General features: G+C 41.7%; 1 protein-coding gene across 1 annotated transcript; it reads right to left on the bottom strand.

The window, feature by feature from the left end:
• Positions 1 to 13,394: 13,394 nt before the first annotated feature.
• On the bottom strand, positions 13,395 to 15,554 carry LOC145121587 (uncharacterized). The gene has a single exon (XM_079057307.1). The coding sequence runs from the start codon at positions 15,552 to 15,554 to the stop codon at positions 13,395 to 13,397; it is 2,160 nt and encodes a 719-aa protein (XP_078913433.1).
• Between the last annotated feature and the right edge of the window lie 1,279 nt (positions 15,555 to 16,833).

The following is a 16,833-nucleotide window of genomic DNA, read 5'->3' on the forward strand; positions in this document are numbered from 1 at the left end:
CGAAACCTCTCGAGAGTATGTATGACCCTGACGTTTACATGTTTTATTTCAGAATGGTGGTTACGCATTATGGAGCGGGAGGTTCAGGGTCTGGATCCAGTTCTGGATCAGGCTCGGGTGCGGGATCCGAGCAGGTTGATGACGGTTTACACGAATTCATCGCGTCTGAGATTACTAGAGGTATCCTTGAGTCGACTCCTATCATTTTCGGGTCGATCAAGGAGGGGATTATCGAGTTGATGGAGGATCGCCTCCAGGCATTCAGGAGGGACTCGGCGTCCAGCCAGTCAGGTATGCGCACACTGTCCTTCAAGGACTTCAGGGGGAGTGGTGCGCCAGACTTTCATGGGGTGAAGGACCCCATTGCTGCCAGGAAATAGATCGCAGACATTGAGTCTGCGCAGTTAACGAGCTTCTGCCTGGAGGGGTCGAAGGTCCGCTTTGTTGTAGGTTGTTTGAGGGATAGAGCTAGGGATTGGTGGGAGTCAGTCGGTGACTCACTGGGAGCCCTAGCCATCGAGGCTATGACTTGGTCAGATTTCGTGACCAGGTTCAGGGCTGAGTTTATGCCAGCTGTGGAGCTTTAGCAGCTGGCCAGAGAGTTTCTTCACATGAGACAGACGACCGAGACAGTGGCAGAGATCACCGCCAAGTTCAGGGAGAGGGCCTTGTTGGTACCTCAGTATGCGGGGGATGAGGAGATGCGGAAGACCCGCTACCATGATATGTTGAGGGCTGATATCCGGGAGCATGTAAGCTATTCAGCTTGCCCGACCCTGGAGTCCATGATTGCCAGGGCACGGGAGAGGGAGATTGATTTGGATCACCTCAGTAAGAGGAAGGCGGAGACTGAGCAGGTTACGGGGGTTTCGGGGAAGAAACCCAAGGGATCCGACACTAGGTCGAAGGGCCAGTCGGGCCAGAGCCGCTGCAGGAAATGTGGTAGGCCGCGTGAGGGAGCTTGTAGAGGGGGATCATCGGGCTGCTACAAGTGCGGCAAAACGGGGCACTTTCGCAGGGATTGTACTGCCCCCGCCGCCACAGTTCAGACATCAGACCTGATTTGCTTTCATTGCAATCAGAGGGGCCATAAAAAGGCCAACTGCCCTAGTTTGTCAGCAGCATCAGAGCAGCGCCGGTGGTGGCGCCGACTCCAGCGACAGCACGAGTTGCGGATGGCCGGGAGCTCAAGACAGAGGCTCCAGTGGTGCGGAGCCGAGCGTTTCAGTTGACAGCCGAGGAGGCACGCTACGCACCCGATGTAGTGACGGGTATGATTTCTTCTCTCTAATCTTTTATTATATGTCGTTGTGATTTTGATATGTTATATTATGTGCTTTGTTTAGGATCGTTCCATCTGAACGGTATTCCAGTTCAGGTATTGTTTGATTCGGGTGCTACCCGATCGTTTGTCTCCCTTGCGCTTAGCAAGAGGTTCCTCGAGTCTTAGGGCATGTTGGATTGCCCTCTGGAGGTCGAGATTGCGGACGACCGGTCAGTGCGAGCATCAGAGGTTTTCAGGAAATGTGTTTTGAGGTTGTTCCAGGAGCGCTACCTGGTAGACTTGGTTCCCATATCGTTACGGGGGAACAAGGTTATTATACGCATGGATTGGTTGAGCCCCAATGGGGCGGTGGTCGACTGTGCGCAACAGTTGGTCAGGGTCAGGACCCCAGGTGGGGGAGAGCTGGTGATTCAGGGCGAGAGGCCACAACATGGACCAGCTTTATGTTCAGCAGCGAGAGTTAGGTGTTATCTCCAGCAGGGGTGCGCAGGGTATGTCGCCTATGTCTTGGATACCCGGGAGGCGGGCAAGGCGACGGTGAGTGATGTGCTAGTGGTGCGAGATTTTGCGGATGTATTTCCAGAGGAGTTGCCTAGAATACCTCCGGAGAGGCAGGTAGAGTTCAGGATCGACCTAGTCCCTGGTGCGGCTCTGATAGCCAAGGCACCGTATCGGTTGGCTCCTCCTGAGATGCAAGAGTTGTCTACACAGCTGCAGGAACTGTTAGACAAGGGATTCATCAGACCGAGCAGTTCACCCTGGGGAGCCCCGATTTTATTTGTAAAGAAGAAGCACGGGTCGCATCGGATGTGTATAGATTACCGGGAGCTGAATAAGGTAACGGTGAAGAACCGTTACCTACTCCCGAGGATTGATGATCTCTTCGACCAGCTTCAGGGAGCATCTTGGTTCTACAAGATTGATTTGTGTTCGGGTTATCATCAAATGAGGGTCAGAGAGGAGGATGTGCAGAAGACTGCTTTTCGGACACGATATGGTCATTATGAGTTTGTGGTGATGCCTTTTGGGCTCACCAATGCTCCTGCCGTGTTCATGGATCTCATGAACTGCGTGTGTAGACCGATGTTCGATCAGTCTGTGATAGCTTTCATTGATGACATCTTGGTCTATTCCAAGACTCAGGAGCAGCATTAGGAGCACTAGCGGGAGGTATTGGATACTCTTAGGAGGGAAAGCTTGTATGCCAAATTCTCCAAGTGTGAGTTCTGGTTGCGCGAGGTGCAGTTTCTTGGGCACCTTGTCAATCAGGACGGGATTTCAGTCGAACCGGCCAAAGTGGAGGCCGTGATGAGGTGGGAGGTCCCGAAGTCTCCATTTGAGATTTGGAGCTTCCTGGGTTTGGCAGGTTATTATCGGAGATTCATTCAGGACTTCTCTAAGATAGTTGTGCCCTTGACCCGGTTGACAAGGAAAGTTGTGGTATTTCGATGGGGGTCAGAGCAGCAGACTGCATTTGAGACTCTGAGACAGAGATTGTGCGGGGCGCCAATCTTAGCCCTGCCAGAGGGCATGGATGATTTTGTGGTATATTGCGATGCGTCCATCTCGTGTTTGGGCGTGGTATTGATGCAGAGGGGGCATGTTATCGCCTACGCTTCGAGGCAGCTGAAGCCTCATGAGGCGAACTACCCGACGCATGATTTGGAGCTGGGGGCAGTTGTTTTCGCCCTCGAGATTTGGCATCATTACCTCTATGGGGTCCGTTGTACCATTTACATGGACCATAAGAGTCTGAGGTATCTCATGGATCAGACAAATTTGAATATGAGACAGCGTCGGTGGCTTGATGTGGTAAAGGATTATGATTATGAGATCCTCTACCACCCAGGGAAGGCCAATATCGTGGCCGACGTGCTTAGCCACAAGGTAGCGCTGATCAGGGATATCTGTATGAGGATGAGCGTTGTGACTCCGCTGTTGGAGCGGATTCGGGAGGCCCCGCAGGAGGCTATGAAGGAGGAACATCGTAAGAGCGAGCGTATCGTGGGTCAGGTTTCCTCCTTCGATTTTGACAGTCGTGCGTTGTTGACTCTACACCGGAGGGTGTGGGTCCTATATCATGGAGGTGTACGCCAGGTATTGATGGAAGAGGCGCATAAGTCTAGGTTTTCTATTCATCCCAGGGCGACAAAGATGTGCATGGATCTTCGTGTTGACTATTGGTGGCCCTGCATGAAGAAGGATGTAGCTTGGTACGTGGAGAGATGCCTGACCTACAGGAAGGTCAAGGCCGAGCACCAGAGGCCTCACGGCAAGGTTCAGCCGTTGGATATCCCGTTGTGGAAATGGGAGGATATCACTATGGATTTCATCACAAAGCTTCCCAGGACCGCATGGGGAGTGGATTCGATTTGGGTCATCGTGGATCAGTTGACCAAGAGTGCCCATTTCATACCGATCCAGGAGAGCATCTCAGCTGAGAAGCTGGCCGATATCTACATCCGATAGGTAGTAGCTCGAAACGGAGTGCTGGTCTCCGTGATTTCAGACAGGGATGTGTGGTTCACTTCTAGGTTCTGGAAGAAGTGTCATGACGAGCTGGGTACTCGTCTGCACTTTAACACCGCTTTTCACCCGCAGACGGATGGTCAAAGCGAGCGGACCATCCAGACTCTGTAGGATATGTTGCGGGCGTGTGGTTTAGACTTCGGAGGTAGTTGGGATACTTACCTTCCTCTGGCAGAGTTTTCCTATAATAACAGCTATCATGCGAGTATCGACCGTCCTCCCTTCGAGATGTTGTATGGGAGCAAGTGCAGGACCCTGATATGCTGGGGTGAGGTTGGTCAGAGGGTCATGGGGAGGACCGAAGTGGTACTCAAGACTACAGAGAGGATCCAACAGGTTCGAAGCAGGCTTCAGACTGCTCAGAGTTGGCAGAAAAGCTATGCCGACAAGCGTCGATCGGACCTGGAGTTCCAGGTCGGGGATATGGTACTCCTGAAAGTGTCGCCTTGGAAGGGCGTCATTCGATTCAGGAAGCGGGGCAAGCTGGGCCCCAGGTATATTGGACCTTTCAGGGTTGTAGCCCGGGTGGGCAAGGTGGCATATAGCCTGGACCTGCCAGCCGAACTCAGTTAAATTCATAGCACTTTTCACGTCTCCCAGTTACGGAAGTGTCTGGTGGACGATTCGGCAGTGGTGCCTTTGGAGGATATTCAAGTGGATGACAGCCTGAACAACATCGAGCGGCCAGTGGCGATCCTCGACAGGAAGTCGAAGGATCTGAGAAACAAGAGGGTGGAGCTGGTAAAGGTGCAGTGGCAGCACTGCAAGGGCTCAGAATGGACCTGGGAGCAGGAGGACGAGATGAGGGAGCACTACCCCAAGCTTTTTCCGGACTCAGCAGCACACTTCGAGGACGAAGTCTAAAATAAGTGGGGGAGAGTTGTAACACCCGATTTCAGGTACATAATTAAATTCAAGCAAACTTCATATTATACACCGGGACTCGGCGAGTTGGAGGACCAACTCATCGAGTAGGATCAGCTGCGGATCGAGGGGGGGTTAAGTGACCTACTCGACGAGTCGGGAGACCGACTCGGCGAGTAGGAGTTGTATGAGTGAAACCCTAAATTTGAGGGTTTGCACCCTATTTAAACACTTTATGAGGACTCCATCGCAGCCTCTATCATCTCCAAACCCTGCCCACGAAACCCTAGCCAACTTTTAAGTGTTCTTGAACTATTTTGTGCCATTCTTTGTGATTTGAAGTTAGAAGAAGGAAGCAAAGACTTGCAGATTCAAGAGGAAGTCAATAGATCCAGTGATTTGGTTGCATTTCCAGCTTGTTTGAGGTAAAAAGCTCCTACCTTGACTTCTTACTTGTTAGATCTACTCTAGGGCTTGGGTTTTGTCATCTTTGGGGAATTTCTAAGCCATTTTCGGGTTGTAGGGTGTAATGTAGAGAAATAGCTTCAGATCTTGAACCTTGGAGGGTTCTCATGGAATAAAGGTGCCAACTTTATGGCCATGAGAGCCCCATGCATCTTGTAGATCTCATTTTTGGATCTTTTGAGCTTAAAGACCCATGCATGGACGTAAAGTTCGTGTACGTGTTATATTGACCATAGGAGGTCAGATCTACCCTTTGGACGAGATGAGCTCAACAGAAATCGAGTTTATGGACATGGACTTTAGGGGACTCGGCGAGTCGTTCTTGGGACTCGGCGAGTCGGGTATTGATTCCTCGACCTTTTCTGTTTTTTAGGAATCTGGTTGAGTCTAGAAGGGACTCAACAAAGAGGGACGTGATTAAGGGTCTGGGAATCATAGGACTCGGCGAGTGTATGAGCAAACTCGGTGAGTCCAAGGAAATCTCGCAACCCATGAAGACGGACTCGGCGAGTTGTTCATATAACTCGGAGAATCATAGACTGATCACATTTATATGATGAAGATGAACTCGAAGAGTTCAAGGATGAACTCGGCGAGTCGGTTGAAGATGGTCCCGATATTATGGTTGAAGGAGAACCCGTCGAGCTCTTTCTAGACTCGACGATTAGAGTCGGGGGTTGTATCATTTTGATAGAATAGGGACTCGACGAGTTGGTGGACCATCTCGGCGAGTCAAGTCAACTGGAGGTTGACTTTGACCAAAAGTTGACTTTGACCCGGATTTGAGTTGACCCTTTTAGGGGTTGTGAGTACGAATTGATAACTTAGAAGAGTTGTCGTGTAGGGAATGAGGAGTCGAGGAGAGTCGATCTTCACACCGAGGGCAGTAAAGACACTACGCGACATTGAGGTGAGTTACCTTCCAGTAGAAGTGGGTCTAAGGCACCAAGACCGACCCACTATTAGTTGTTTAGTGGAGACAATTGTCTTTGTGATAATTGTCTGGTTTGCTATGGTCGGATATGTTTATATGTCAGCATGATTATGATATGATATTATATGCTAGTAGTAGGGGGTGAAATAGTCACCGTGTCCGGTTGAGATAGACCGGAGGGTAGGTCGGCACCCCAGAATAGCCTGACATGGGTAGGTCAGCACCCCAGAACGGCTTGACATGGGTAGGTCAGCACCCCAGAATGGCTTGACATGGGTAGGTCGGGCACCCCAGAGCTACCCGATAATATGTATGTTGTTTCGTATGTGGTATGATGGGGGAACTCACTAAGCTTTGTGCTTACAGTTTCAGCTTTGGTTTCAGGTACCTCTTCATCCAAGGGGAATGAGTCGGCGGTGTAGCAGCGCATCACACACACACACACATGATTTCCGCATTGAGTTTTCTGGGATTGTACTCTGATATTTTACCACTTAACTTTTATGGTGTTCGAGACTTGCGATCTGTGAATTGGTGTTGAAACAATTTTACTTATGTTTTCAATGAGCTATTTCTAAAGTAATATAATTAAAAAAAATTGGGTCTTGATTTTGGGATGTTACATGTGTGCAATGCAGTCATCCCGAGCTCTTCCCCTTACTTGCGGAAGTACCTGAAACCAAAACTGAAAACTGTAAGCACGAAGCTTAGCGAGTCTCCCCAAACTACCACATACCATACACATATCACATAATCACATAACAACATAACTTGGGCCTAGCCCACTACATCAGGCCCTGTCCGACATCGGACCATGGTCCGGCATTGGGCCCCGCCCGGCATCGAGCAAAGCTCGGTTATCATCCCTTGTGGTGCATCTGAAGGGCCCACACACATCGGTGTGTATGAGATCCAACAATCCCTCACTTCTTTCACAAGTACCAGTGAAAGGTGATTTAGTCATCTTTCCAAAAAAACAAGATTCACACGTGTCATCCGACTTTAGGTCAAACGAATCCAACACTCCATCCTTTTGGAGTTAGGCTATGCGCTTCTTGTTGACATGTCCAAGACGACATTGCCACAAGCGTGCCTTGTCTAAACCATTAGACGAATCGATATGCAACACATTATTCCCTAAGTTGTCTACGACCTTCACAGTTTCATATACACCATTCCAAGGCAATACTTCAAAATATAAAGTACCATTATAGAAAGCATTAATAGAACCAATTTCATTATTGAATGAATATCTAAGACCTTGTTTGTACACACCATGAAAAGAAATAATATTCCTCGTCATTTCTGACGAGTAGCAACAATCATTCAATTCCAAACCTAACCCACTACTAAGCCATAAAGAATAAATCCCGATCTTGGTGACATGCGATGATTTCCTGTTCCCCATTATCTGCCATTATCTGGTTCATCTTCCCATGCTCCACATCCCTACTTCTTCTTAGCCCCTGCAAGTCAGAACAAATGTGAAAACCACATCCTGTATCAGGGACCCAAGAACTAGCATGTGATGAGTTATTAGATTGAATAGTATAAATACCTGCGAAGGAGGGCTTTATCTTCCCATCCTTGATGTCCTACAAGTATTTAGGGCAACTTCTTTTCCAATGCCCTTTGTCGTGACAGTAGAAGCACTCTACTTCTTTTGGATCAGATGAAGGAGCAGTAGAACCACCTTTTCCTTTGGATCCATTTGAAGAAGATCAATCATGAGACTTTTCCTTGTGATTCTTAAATGGATCTTTCCTCTCCTTCCCCTTCCCTTGTCCAATAGCCAGGACTGGGGCAGCAGCAGTAGGAGTGGATGCGACAGCTTTGACTTTCAACCCACTTTCAGCAGTTCTTAACAGACCTTGAAGTTTGCTCAAGGTGACTTCCTCCTTGTTCATATGATAAGTCATCTTGAACTGATCATAATAGGGAGGTAAAGAGTGGAGAATGATATCAATCCCCAACTCTTCGTCAAAGTTGACATTCAACTTGAGAAGACGATCCACATACCTTTGCATCCTTTGCAAGTGGCTCGTGATGGACTCTCCATCTTTCATCTTGGTCGTTATCAACGAGGCGACAATCTCGTACCTTTCTTGACGCGCACTTTGATGGTACTTTTCCATCAAATCTTAGTACATCTCGTAAGGCCAGTAGTCCTCGTAGAACCGCTGGAGCTCAGGAGTCATAGTGGCTACCATTATACATGACACCTTTGTCGCGTCCTTTTTGTGAGCCCTATACTCAGCTATTTCTACAGCAGAAACTTTGGTTTCATCTATCTCTTTGAGCTTTTCGTCGAGGACATATTCTTTCTCCTCGTATCGAAGGGCCATACGAATGTTGCGGATCCAATCATTGAAATTGGACCCATCGAAGGTGACCCTCCCACAAATGTTCATAAGAGAAAAGGAGCTTGAGGAGTTGGAGTTCGAGTCGGAAACATTGTTTGAGCCAGACATCTGAAAAAGAAAAGGAACAAAGTTTGGATTAGATAAGAAATCCTTAATATAACACCCAAATGAAATATTAAGGCTAGGATCCAACACTATAATTCACAATTCGGAAGAGGGATGTCGTAATCCAATTACAAATTATATGAAGGTAGGTACATGACGATTTACCAATTCCACCATGAAAAACGAAATAAAGAATTAGGTTTTAAATGAAATGAAATTCCTAGATTCTTTTGAGATTCATTGAACTTTTCAATGGCATGTTTAATCTCGATTATTCCCTTCAAGTTTGTGACTGGGATACCGAGGATCACAAAAAAAGTGTGAATAACCATGCAAATTAGTTTGGTACTCTCGAGTCATTTACCACCTAATCAATGTGTCGGTTAACCACATACGCTCCATTGATCTATGATAATTATCGAGCTACCCTACGCCACCCTTGTTAATCCAAGTTAGTGTGTCGGTTAACCACACACGCCCCAGTAACGACTTGGCAAGGTGCAAAGTGCAATTTCATGGAATAGCATCATTTTCACATTTTTCCTAAAGTAACTAAGATTGGGAATTTTTAAACCATTTGGTTACTTTATAATATTCATTATACTTATTGATGAGGAATTAATGTCCTATCCTACCCGTTCGGCTAACGACCCTCCACTAGTCAAGAGTGCACTGGGTAAGAGTGGATACCCAATGGCGGTCATTTTACAGGTCGCTTCCTTAAACACCCCTTATAGACCAGCTTCGTGAATGAGACCTACTAACGGTAAGACTGACTCATCTTATACATATATATAAGTATTAAGCTTTTAATATTATAATAGTATAAGGGTTGTATTTTAAACTTTTAAAACACTAGGGTTTTAGAATTTAATATTTCAAAATAAAACTTTTAATTAAATTTTAAATTTCAAAACTTGAGGACAAGTTTGGAAACTATTCAAAACTTTCTAGATCAAATTTTAAAACAATTAAATTAATCATATAATTTATCCTTATTATAAATTTGACCTTATCTATTTTACTTCTTAAGAAAATTCAAATAAAATTTTACAAATAATTAATTTATCACAAAATCTCATAATTATCTTAAAATTTGACAATTATCTTTCAATTAGATGAGGATATATATTACCATATTAGAAAATTTTGAATTTCATCATTAAAAACAACTTATGGTAATTATCCAAATCTAATTTAGGCCAAAAATCCGAAAAATCTGCCATCTGACGAACCAACTCGTCGAGTCAGGGCATGGACTCGTCGAGTTGGTCCAACTCGTCGAGTTCCTTCATAGGACTTGTTGAGTCCACCAGTCAGAGACCACTTCTAGAAGGCCCCCTTGGACAAATTCTAAGCAATCTATGGAACCCTTCTAGAAGGCCCCCTTGGACAAATTCTCTTATGGGCTTTCCATATAATTCGTCCACCCCTTCTATTAGGAGTCCACAACCCAACTTGCAACTAATAGTAAATTGCAATATCAGTCCCCATACATTTAATAGTCTCTTTTGATCACCAAATTAATTCCAAATAAATTTTCTAATCAATACTAATTAAATAACATGATTTCTCAATTAATATATTATTCTTATAATATATTAATAAATCATCTATCAACCTCTTTCTCATAATTTATCTTGTCAAGTTGCTATGGTGAAGGCAACCCAAAAGGACAATGCTACTATCGGGTCAAGTACATCCCAATTATAGTTATGGGCTTAGACACCTAATCCAATAACTTTTACCCCAATAAGAGTTAGCTATGAACAAGGACCCTTGAATATAGATTATTACCTTAATCTATGATTAGGATTTTATTGTGTATATGATTAGTGTGAGGAGTTCTAGTATCAGCAGCTCAAGTGTGAGATTTTTCTGTTTGTGAATTGAGATGAGTATATTGTGTATGATTCTAGTTGTTTGTGTGTTACTTTCATGGAAGACCTCAGGGATAGACTGTGAAATTTGTATGAGAGACCATGGGGGTAGCCCATGGCAATGCAAGGAAAGACCATAGGGATGGCCCACGACACTTGTACGTAAGACCATGGGGATAGCATGTGGCAGTGTAAGGAAAGACCATGGGGTAGCCTATGGCCCTTGTATGCAAGACCATAGGGGTAGCCCATGGCAAATTATGTATAGTATGTGTTATTTTTGGGAACTCACTAAGCTTTGTGCTCACGGTTTGTGATTTGGATATTTTCAGGTACTTCCAGTTCCAAAGGGAAGGGCACAGCTTGACTATTCATCATTTACCCCTAATGATTTCCATATTTATGATTTTTATTTTACTTTGGTGATTATGATACGTATTTCCTTTTATGGATTTTTGGGACAAATACTATGTGATTTGAAGAATTAAAAATGAAAAATTGTATTCATGTTTTTGGGATGTTACACAAAAAGAAGAGAGATAGACGTCCAACCAAAAAGTCGGGTCAAACAAGGATCAAGGAACAACTTGAGATTATAAGATAGTTTGTTATGTAATCCTTGTATAAAAAGAGTAGATGATCTTTGTACATACACGAACACGCTCTCACCTCTACTTAGTACTTACTATCTGGAAAACTCTTGAGCACAAAATCACTACACATTTGATCAGCTAGCACTTGTAATATTAATTTAAACTCTAAGGCAGGTGACATTGTCACCTCAAGAGGTTTTATGCCATATATCCTAAAATATTAAGGGCTTTTCTCGTACGTCATTGTGTCTTTTTACTTATTTTTATTATCACATAATTGTTTGATTCATTTCAGTACTTATACATATTTTGGTGCGTTGATATCGATCTTACAATTTTACCCAATCTTCTACTATAATAAATGAAGGTTTTTTTTTCATTTTGTCACACTCTCATTCAATTTGTCAAATGTCATTTTGTGGTTATTTTGAATTAATTTTTATTCCACATGTTGTTTTATGGTTTTTCTTTTTTATTAATTTCACATAGTATTTAAATGCAATAATAAATGTATATTAATTTCCTTAATGAACTTTCCTTTTAATTTCAAAATTACTAAATTAAAGTATCATTAATTTCCTTTATTTATTTATCTAAATTATTTATTTAAATTTAGAGAAAAAACACTTTAATTTTTATAACTCAATATTTTTCTCATTTTTCTTATAAATTCAAACTTCTCAAATGTTTAGAATTTTATATTTAGTTTTTTCTTTTAAATAAACACATGTAATACATGAGTCTCATACCTAGTTATATATTATGTTAAACTCATTTGCATAAATACACATTTTGGGTTCACGACATTTATCTTGAAACATACTACAAAACATTACACTTTTGAACATCTTAAAACACTTTTGATCATTTCCTATTATAAATTTAATTTAACGCCATAATTTTCCTGAACATTACTATCACAAATCTTGAGTTTCAAAATACTATTTTACTCAGAATCCTTACAATAAACATTTATAATTTTACACAAATCTCAAGATCTTAAGCACATTCAATATATTCGACATACTTCAAGATATTTAGTTATTCACAATATATTTTCTTAAAACATCACACCACGCTTATTAATGATTACAAAGTTATCTAACCAATTTTTGACAAAAAAAACAGTTGTCATATGTAATTAGAGGGTAGAGGATATTGGGATGAGATTTTCAGCTATTTACAATATATTTTCTTAAAACATCACACCACAATTATTAATGATTACAAAGTTATCTAACTAATTTTTGACAAAACCAATTGTCATATGTAATTAAAGGGTAGAGGATATTGGGATGAGATGATTTAAGTATGTATTTATCTTATTGTATATTTAAAATAATTATATTTTTTTTATAGAACTGCAAAATTAGTCATTGTCTTGTTGTTTTGCAAAAAATTGTGGATAGAATTTAAAAAGTTCTGACTTGCATGGAATGTCCAAAATGAATACTTTTCCATGGTTTTGATCCCAAAAATTCTCGTGGTTTTCATCCCTGGAAAACTTGAATTGACGATTTTTCCTGATCTCGTACCGGTATTGTACCGAACCGTACCGAATTTGAAAATATGGGACGGTACTTGGTACTCCAAATACATGAAATTCGGGATTCGGTACCACCGGTACCGGTACTAGTACCAAAAACCGGTATCATTCCCGGTACTGGTACCAATGATGTTAATTCGGTTCGGTACTAGGGATTGACTTTCAATAAAATTCAGTTTTCGGAAATCGGGAACCATACGGGTTGGTACCGGTTCTGTCTCACGCTCATCCCTAACCCTCTCTCTCTCTCTCTCTCTCTCTCTCTCTCTCTCTACCGCTGGTCGGAATGGTTTGTGGGTTCCGAACGGCTTAGTAATAAAAAAAATAACAAATAGAAAAGAATAATGGCTCTCTCTCTCTCTCTCTCTCTCTCTCTCTCTCTCTCTCTCTCTCTCTCTCTCTCTCTCTCTCTCTCTCTCTCTCTCTCTCTCTCTCTCTCTCTCTCATGGTTTTGTTTCGTTTTCATTTTTTTTTCTATTAAACCCATACTTGTAATCGTGATTTTAAGAAGGAAGGTTGGTATTTATACACATGAGAATAGAGACTGATACATAGAAAAAATCCCATCCACTAATGTAGATAAATGACACTAGCTAGAGGATAACTTCACTACAAATATAGATTGAAACAACAATAGATATAATGTTTGCGCAAAGGGTTCCAATGACTATGAAGGCCCACGCACGATGACCATTGACCAGCACAGTCTCAAATATTAAGAAACATAGGAAAGCAAATAAACAATGCATAATCTTCTACATACTTAAGGAATAGAAACTATGACAACTCTTTATGAACTTGCCCGGTTGCTTGCAGAACCGAAATGGTTGTCAAGGAAACGGATTCTTTAAGTAAGCACACCACTTGTCAATAAACGCCAACTCGTCTGGATCCAATCTTGGAAGTTCACGATCTTGAAGGGTGTTGATTATCTGTGTAGTCTCGCCGAGAAGTTGGGCTGCAGCTTGCACATTAGCCTCCCTTTTCTCTATGGCACTTTCAATACATTTCATTCGAATGACTTGAGGTAAGTTGGTGAGACAAGCAGCTATTATATCAGCAATCATTGATGATACATGTGCAAATAGTTCCTCTTGGCTAACCCGCTCAATGTTCTCGTGGTAGTTGAGCAATATTGTTTCAGTGATACGATACATTGAATTGGCACAAATAGACTTGTATTTGGAATTATCATTTCGATCTCTGATATCCTTTCTTTCCACCTTGATGACCTTGTTCTTAGCCTTATCCCTTAACCACTGAAGAATATGCCCCGGTGTATTCACTTTAGACTTAGGGTTTGGCAGCTTAGTTCCTAACCATTTGTGGTACACTTCAACTTCTACCCACAAAGTGTCAGCTGCCTTTTGAATGCTTACATGATCATGATCAGTAGCATTGAGGCTTTCTTCCACAAGCGTGACATATAAAAGACCCTCACTCACACCATTTAACAAGCAATCGACCATGTTCTTTTGGATGTCAGGTAGAGACATGGCGATGGATGTTAGTGTTACCAAAGGCAAAGACCAACAATTGAGATATTCTTCTGAAAGTAAAGAAGGAACATGATTGCTGTCGAACTTTGCAAGTACTTCAAAACCTCGAGATTCAGATAGAAGCTTCATAAGATTCTTTGGTTGTTGTTTTTCTGCCTTTTGGATCAAGCGATTCACAGATTTTAACAAGCGTTTCAATGTTCTCTCAGTAAACTGTACGTCTTCTTGAAGTTGCAACACATACCCCCTGAGATCTTTATCTTTTCCTGGTTGCTCCTTGGCTTGTTGTGACTGTCCCACTACAAGACGAGATGTGGTAAACATGGCCTTTAACCACCTCCAACAAAGGCGACAACACATGACACATATCAAAAAGAGAATTGTAATCATGGTTATCATCTTGCATGCTACAACGACTGACTTCTGAAATCCTATACAAATACTGAGACTTTGGATTTTCAAATGCTGGATGACAATCTTGCATTTGCGGCTACTGGATGGGAATGGTATTCTACTATGTTTCCAATCATATAACTTCTGCGTCCAGTATCTCTCTACTTTAGAGACCTTCACATGCTTCCAAATCCATTTTATTGACAAATCAAAGCTTAAGGTTGCAAAACATCTGGCAAGCGGGGCAATTGTACCCAGTATCACTCCGATAGATTGTATCATTAAAATCACTAATATTGAATACTTATAATCCGACCTCTTATAGTCCTTTCGACGAAGTAGATATTGAAAATTAATAGCAATAAGGAAAATAAAGAAGCCAGAGCTTGCAGCACATATTACCCCTGAAGCAGATGTTGAAATAGAGCAAGCTGTCATAAATTGAGGGCTTCTGGGTTCTGCCATGATCCAGTAGTTGCTCACATACTGCTTTAGCTTCTCATTAGTTAATCTTCCAGCTTTCAGATCTTGATCCTTTAAAGCTGTTTGATTAGCTGTTTGGTATTTGGATTCTAGAATCTGTTTGGACTTTAGAATTGCTAAAGATGAACATGCATATATTATCAGCAACATGAGTATCGGAACCACAAAGCCGCCTATGCTAATAACTCTAGTCAGGAATGATATTTTATATGGGTAGAATGCGGCATCAGGAATGAAAAATAGAATTCCCGTGGATATCTGAATGCAGAAATTGAAAACCAAGGAGATTACCAGAAGAGCTAAAGCTATGACGTTTGAGACAAGTTCCTTGTCGTCCTTGGTTGCTAGAGAAGGCAATAGATTAGCCATGATGGTGCACATAAAGCTCATGGTTCCAAGCTTTGCAGCCTGGTCTACAAGACCTGGCATTAGATTATTTGGATCCATGGGCAGCTTTATTGCAACACCTATCACAGTAAGAGATGCAGCATTCAGAGTGAAATATTTACATGGAAACCATAGCTTTCTGTTCCACAAACCATGTAATAAATCAGCCACCATTGCAAGGACACAAAGCAGAGATGCTAATGCTATATTCATCCCAATCCACGGCATAGGTTTGCTGTACTTGTTTTGCTGACGTGACTGGTATACTAGACTCCATAGGGAATATAGGTATTCTGTTGTAATATTTGGGCAAGACGCCTCAAGTACCTGGAATTCATGATAATGTGGTATGTTCTTGGGATCCATAATTATACTCCTTCAAGAGAACGGAACTCGGGAACTGGTCCGGGTTTTCTCAATGGCACTTGTGTTGTATGTTTCGTCCAATAATGCTATTAGTGACTTTAAAAAAACACAGAAAATTTCATCGTAGTAAACAATGAAAGTTAAAGATAAACATGATGGAACACTTGAGAAAGATATAGAACAAACTAGTAACGACTTTCCTTAAAGCATGCCGGCCACATATCCCTTCAAATTTCAGTGAACTTTAAGAGAACTGAAGTGGAGGATAACTTACAAAGACTTTGACAACAAAATTTACAATCCTACATGCAATAATATTTCTATTTTTTGACCCACTGGTATGATCCATTTTCTTGTATTGCGACTCAACCTTGATATGAGTGTATGCATCTTCTTTGTGGGTTATGAAAACATTTGACAAAAGTTTAATTAATATATTTTAGATAATTCCTCTAGCTACGCATATAATTAAGGAGAAGGTTTATTATGGTGGGCATATTCAAAGTCATATATGTCTATTGTGTGTAATTGGTAATTCAAGAAAGATATATCCATCCACTTTTAAAACATATTCAAATGAAAACATAAAAATCTAGTTAAAAAGGGAAAATTCTAACAAATGTGTTTTGCACTCAAGCATTTGTCATCAATACTTTTCCTTTTACCAGTCACAACGCCCAAAGACATTGTAAAGGAGGGGTGCTACACCAATTCTTCCATGGAAGCTTTCTGTCGAATTTTAGCCTTCTATTTAACCATGCATGGGAACGCCTAATGTTTCACCTGGCCAATATTCAAGATAAAACACCTCCATGTTGCTGTGAAATACCAAGTTTTTCCAAACAACCAAAAAGAAAGTGTTGAACACTATGTCCATCTACTCATGCAACTCATGTATATCTATATTTATTTCTATATATACAATAAAAAAATATTTTTTTCGCTAACCACATTCATCCTCTAAACTTTCAACTTGTTTTAAAATTAATACAATAAACTGTTTTTATTCTAATTTCATAATTAACACTTTAGTATCTATAAATATTATAACAATAATAATAACTAATAAGTACTTTAAAAAAAATAATGGTTGAAATTAAATATGGTTATACAACTAATTTTTTGAAATTATTCGTTACAA

Source organism: Lactuca virosa, chromosome 6 (assembly GCF_052849685.1).
Source record: "Lactuca virosa cultivar CGN04683 chromosome 6, Lactuca_virosa_CGN04683_v6, whole genome shotgun sequence".
Taxonomy (NCBI): domain Eukaryota; kingdom Viridiplantae; phylum Streptophyta; class Magnoliopsida; order Asterales; family Asteraceae; genus Lactuca; species Lactuca virosa.

What these genes read in the sequence shown, in the direction of transcription:
- LOC145121587 (XM_079057307.1), bottom strand. Translation starts at nt 15,554, where the DNA reads ATGCCGTGGATTGGGATGAATATAGCATTAGCATCTCTGCTTTGTGTC.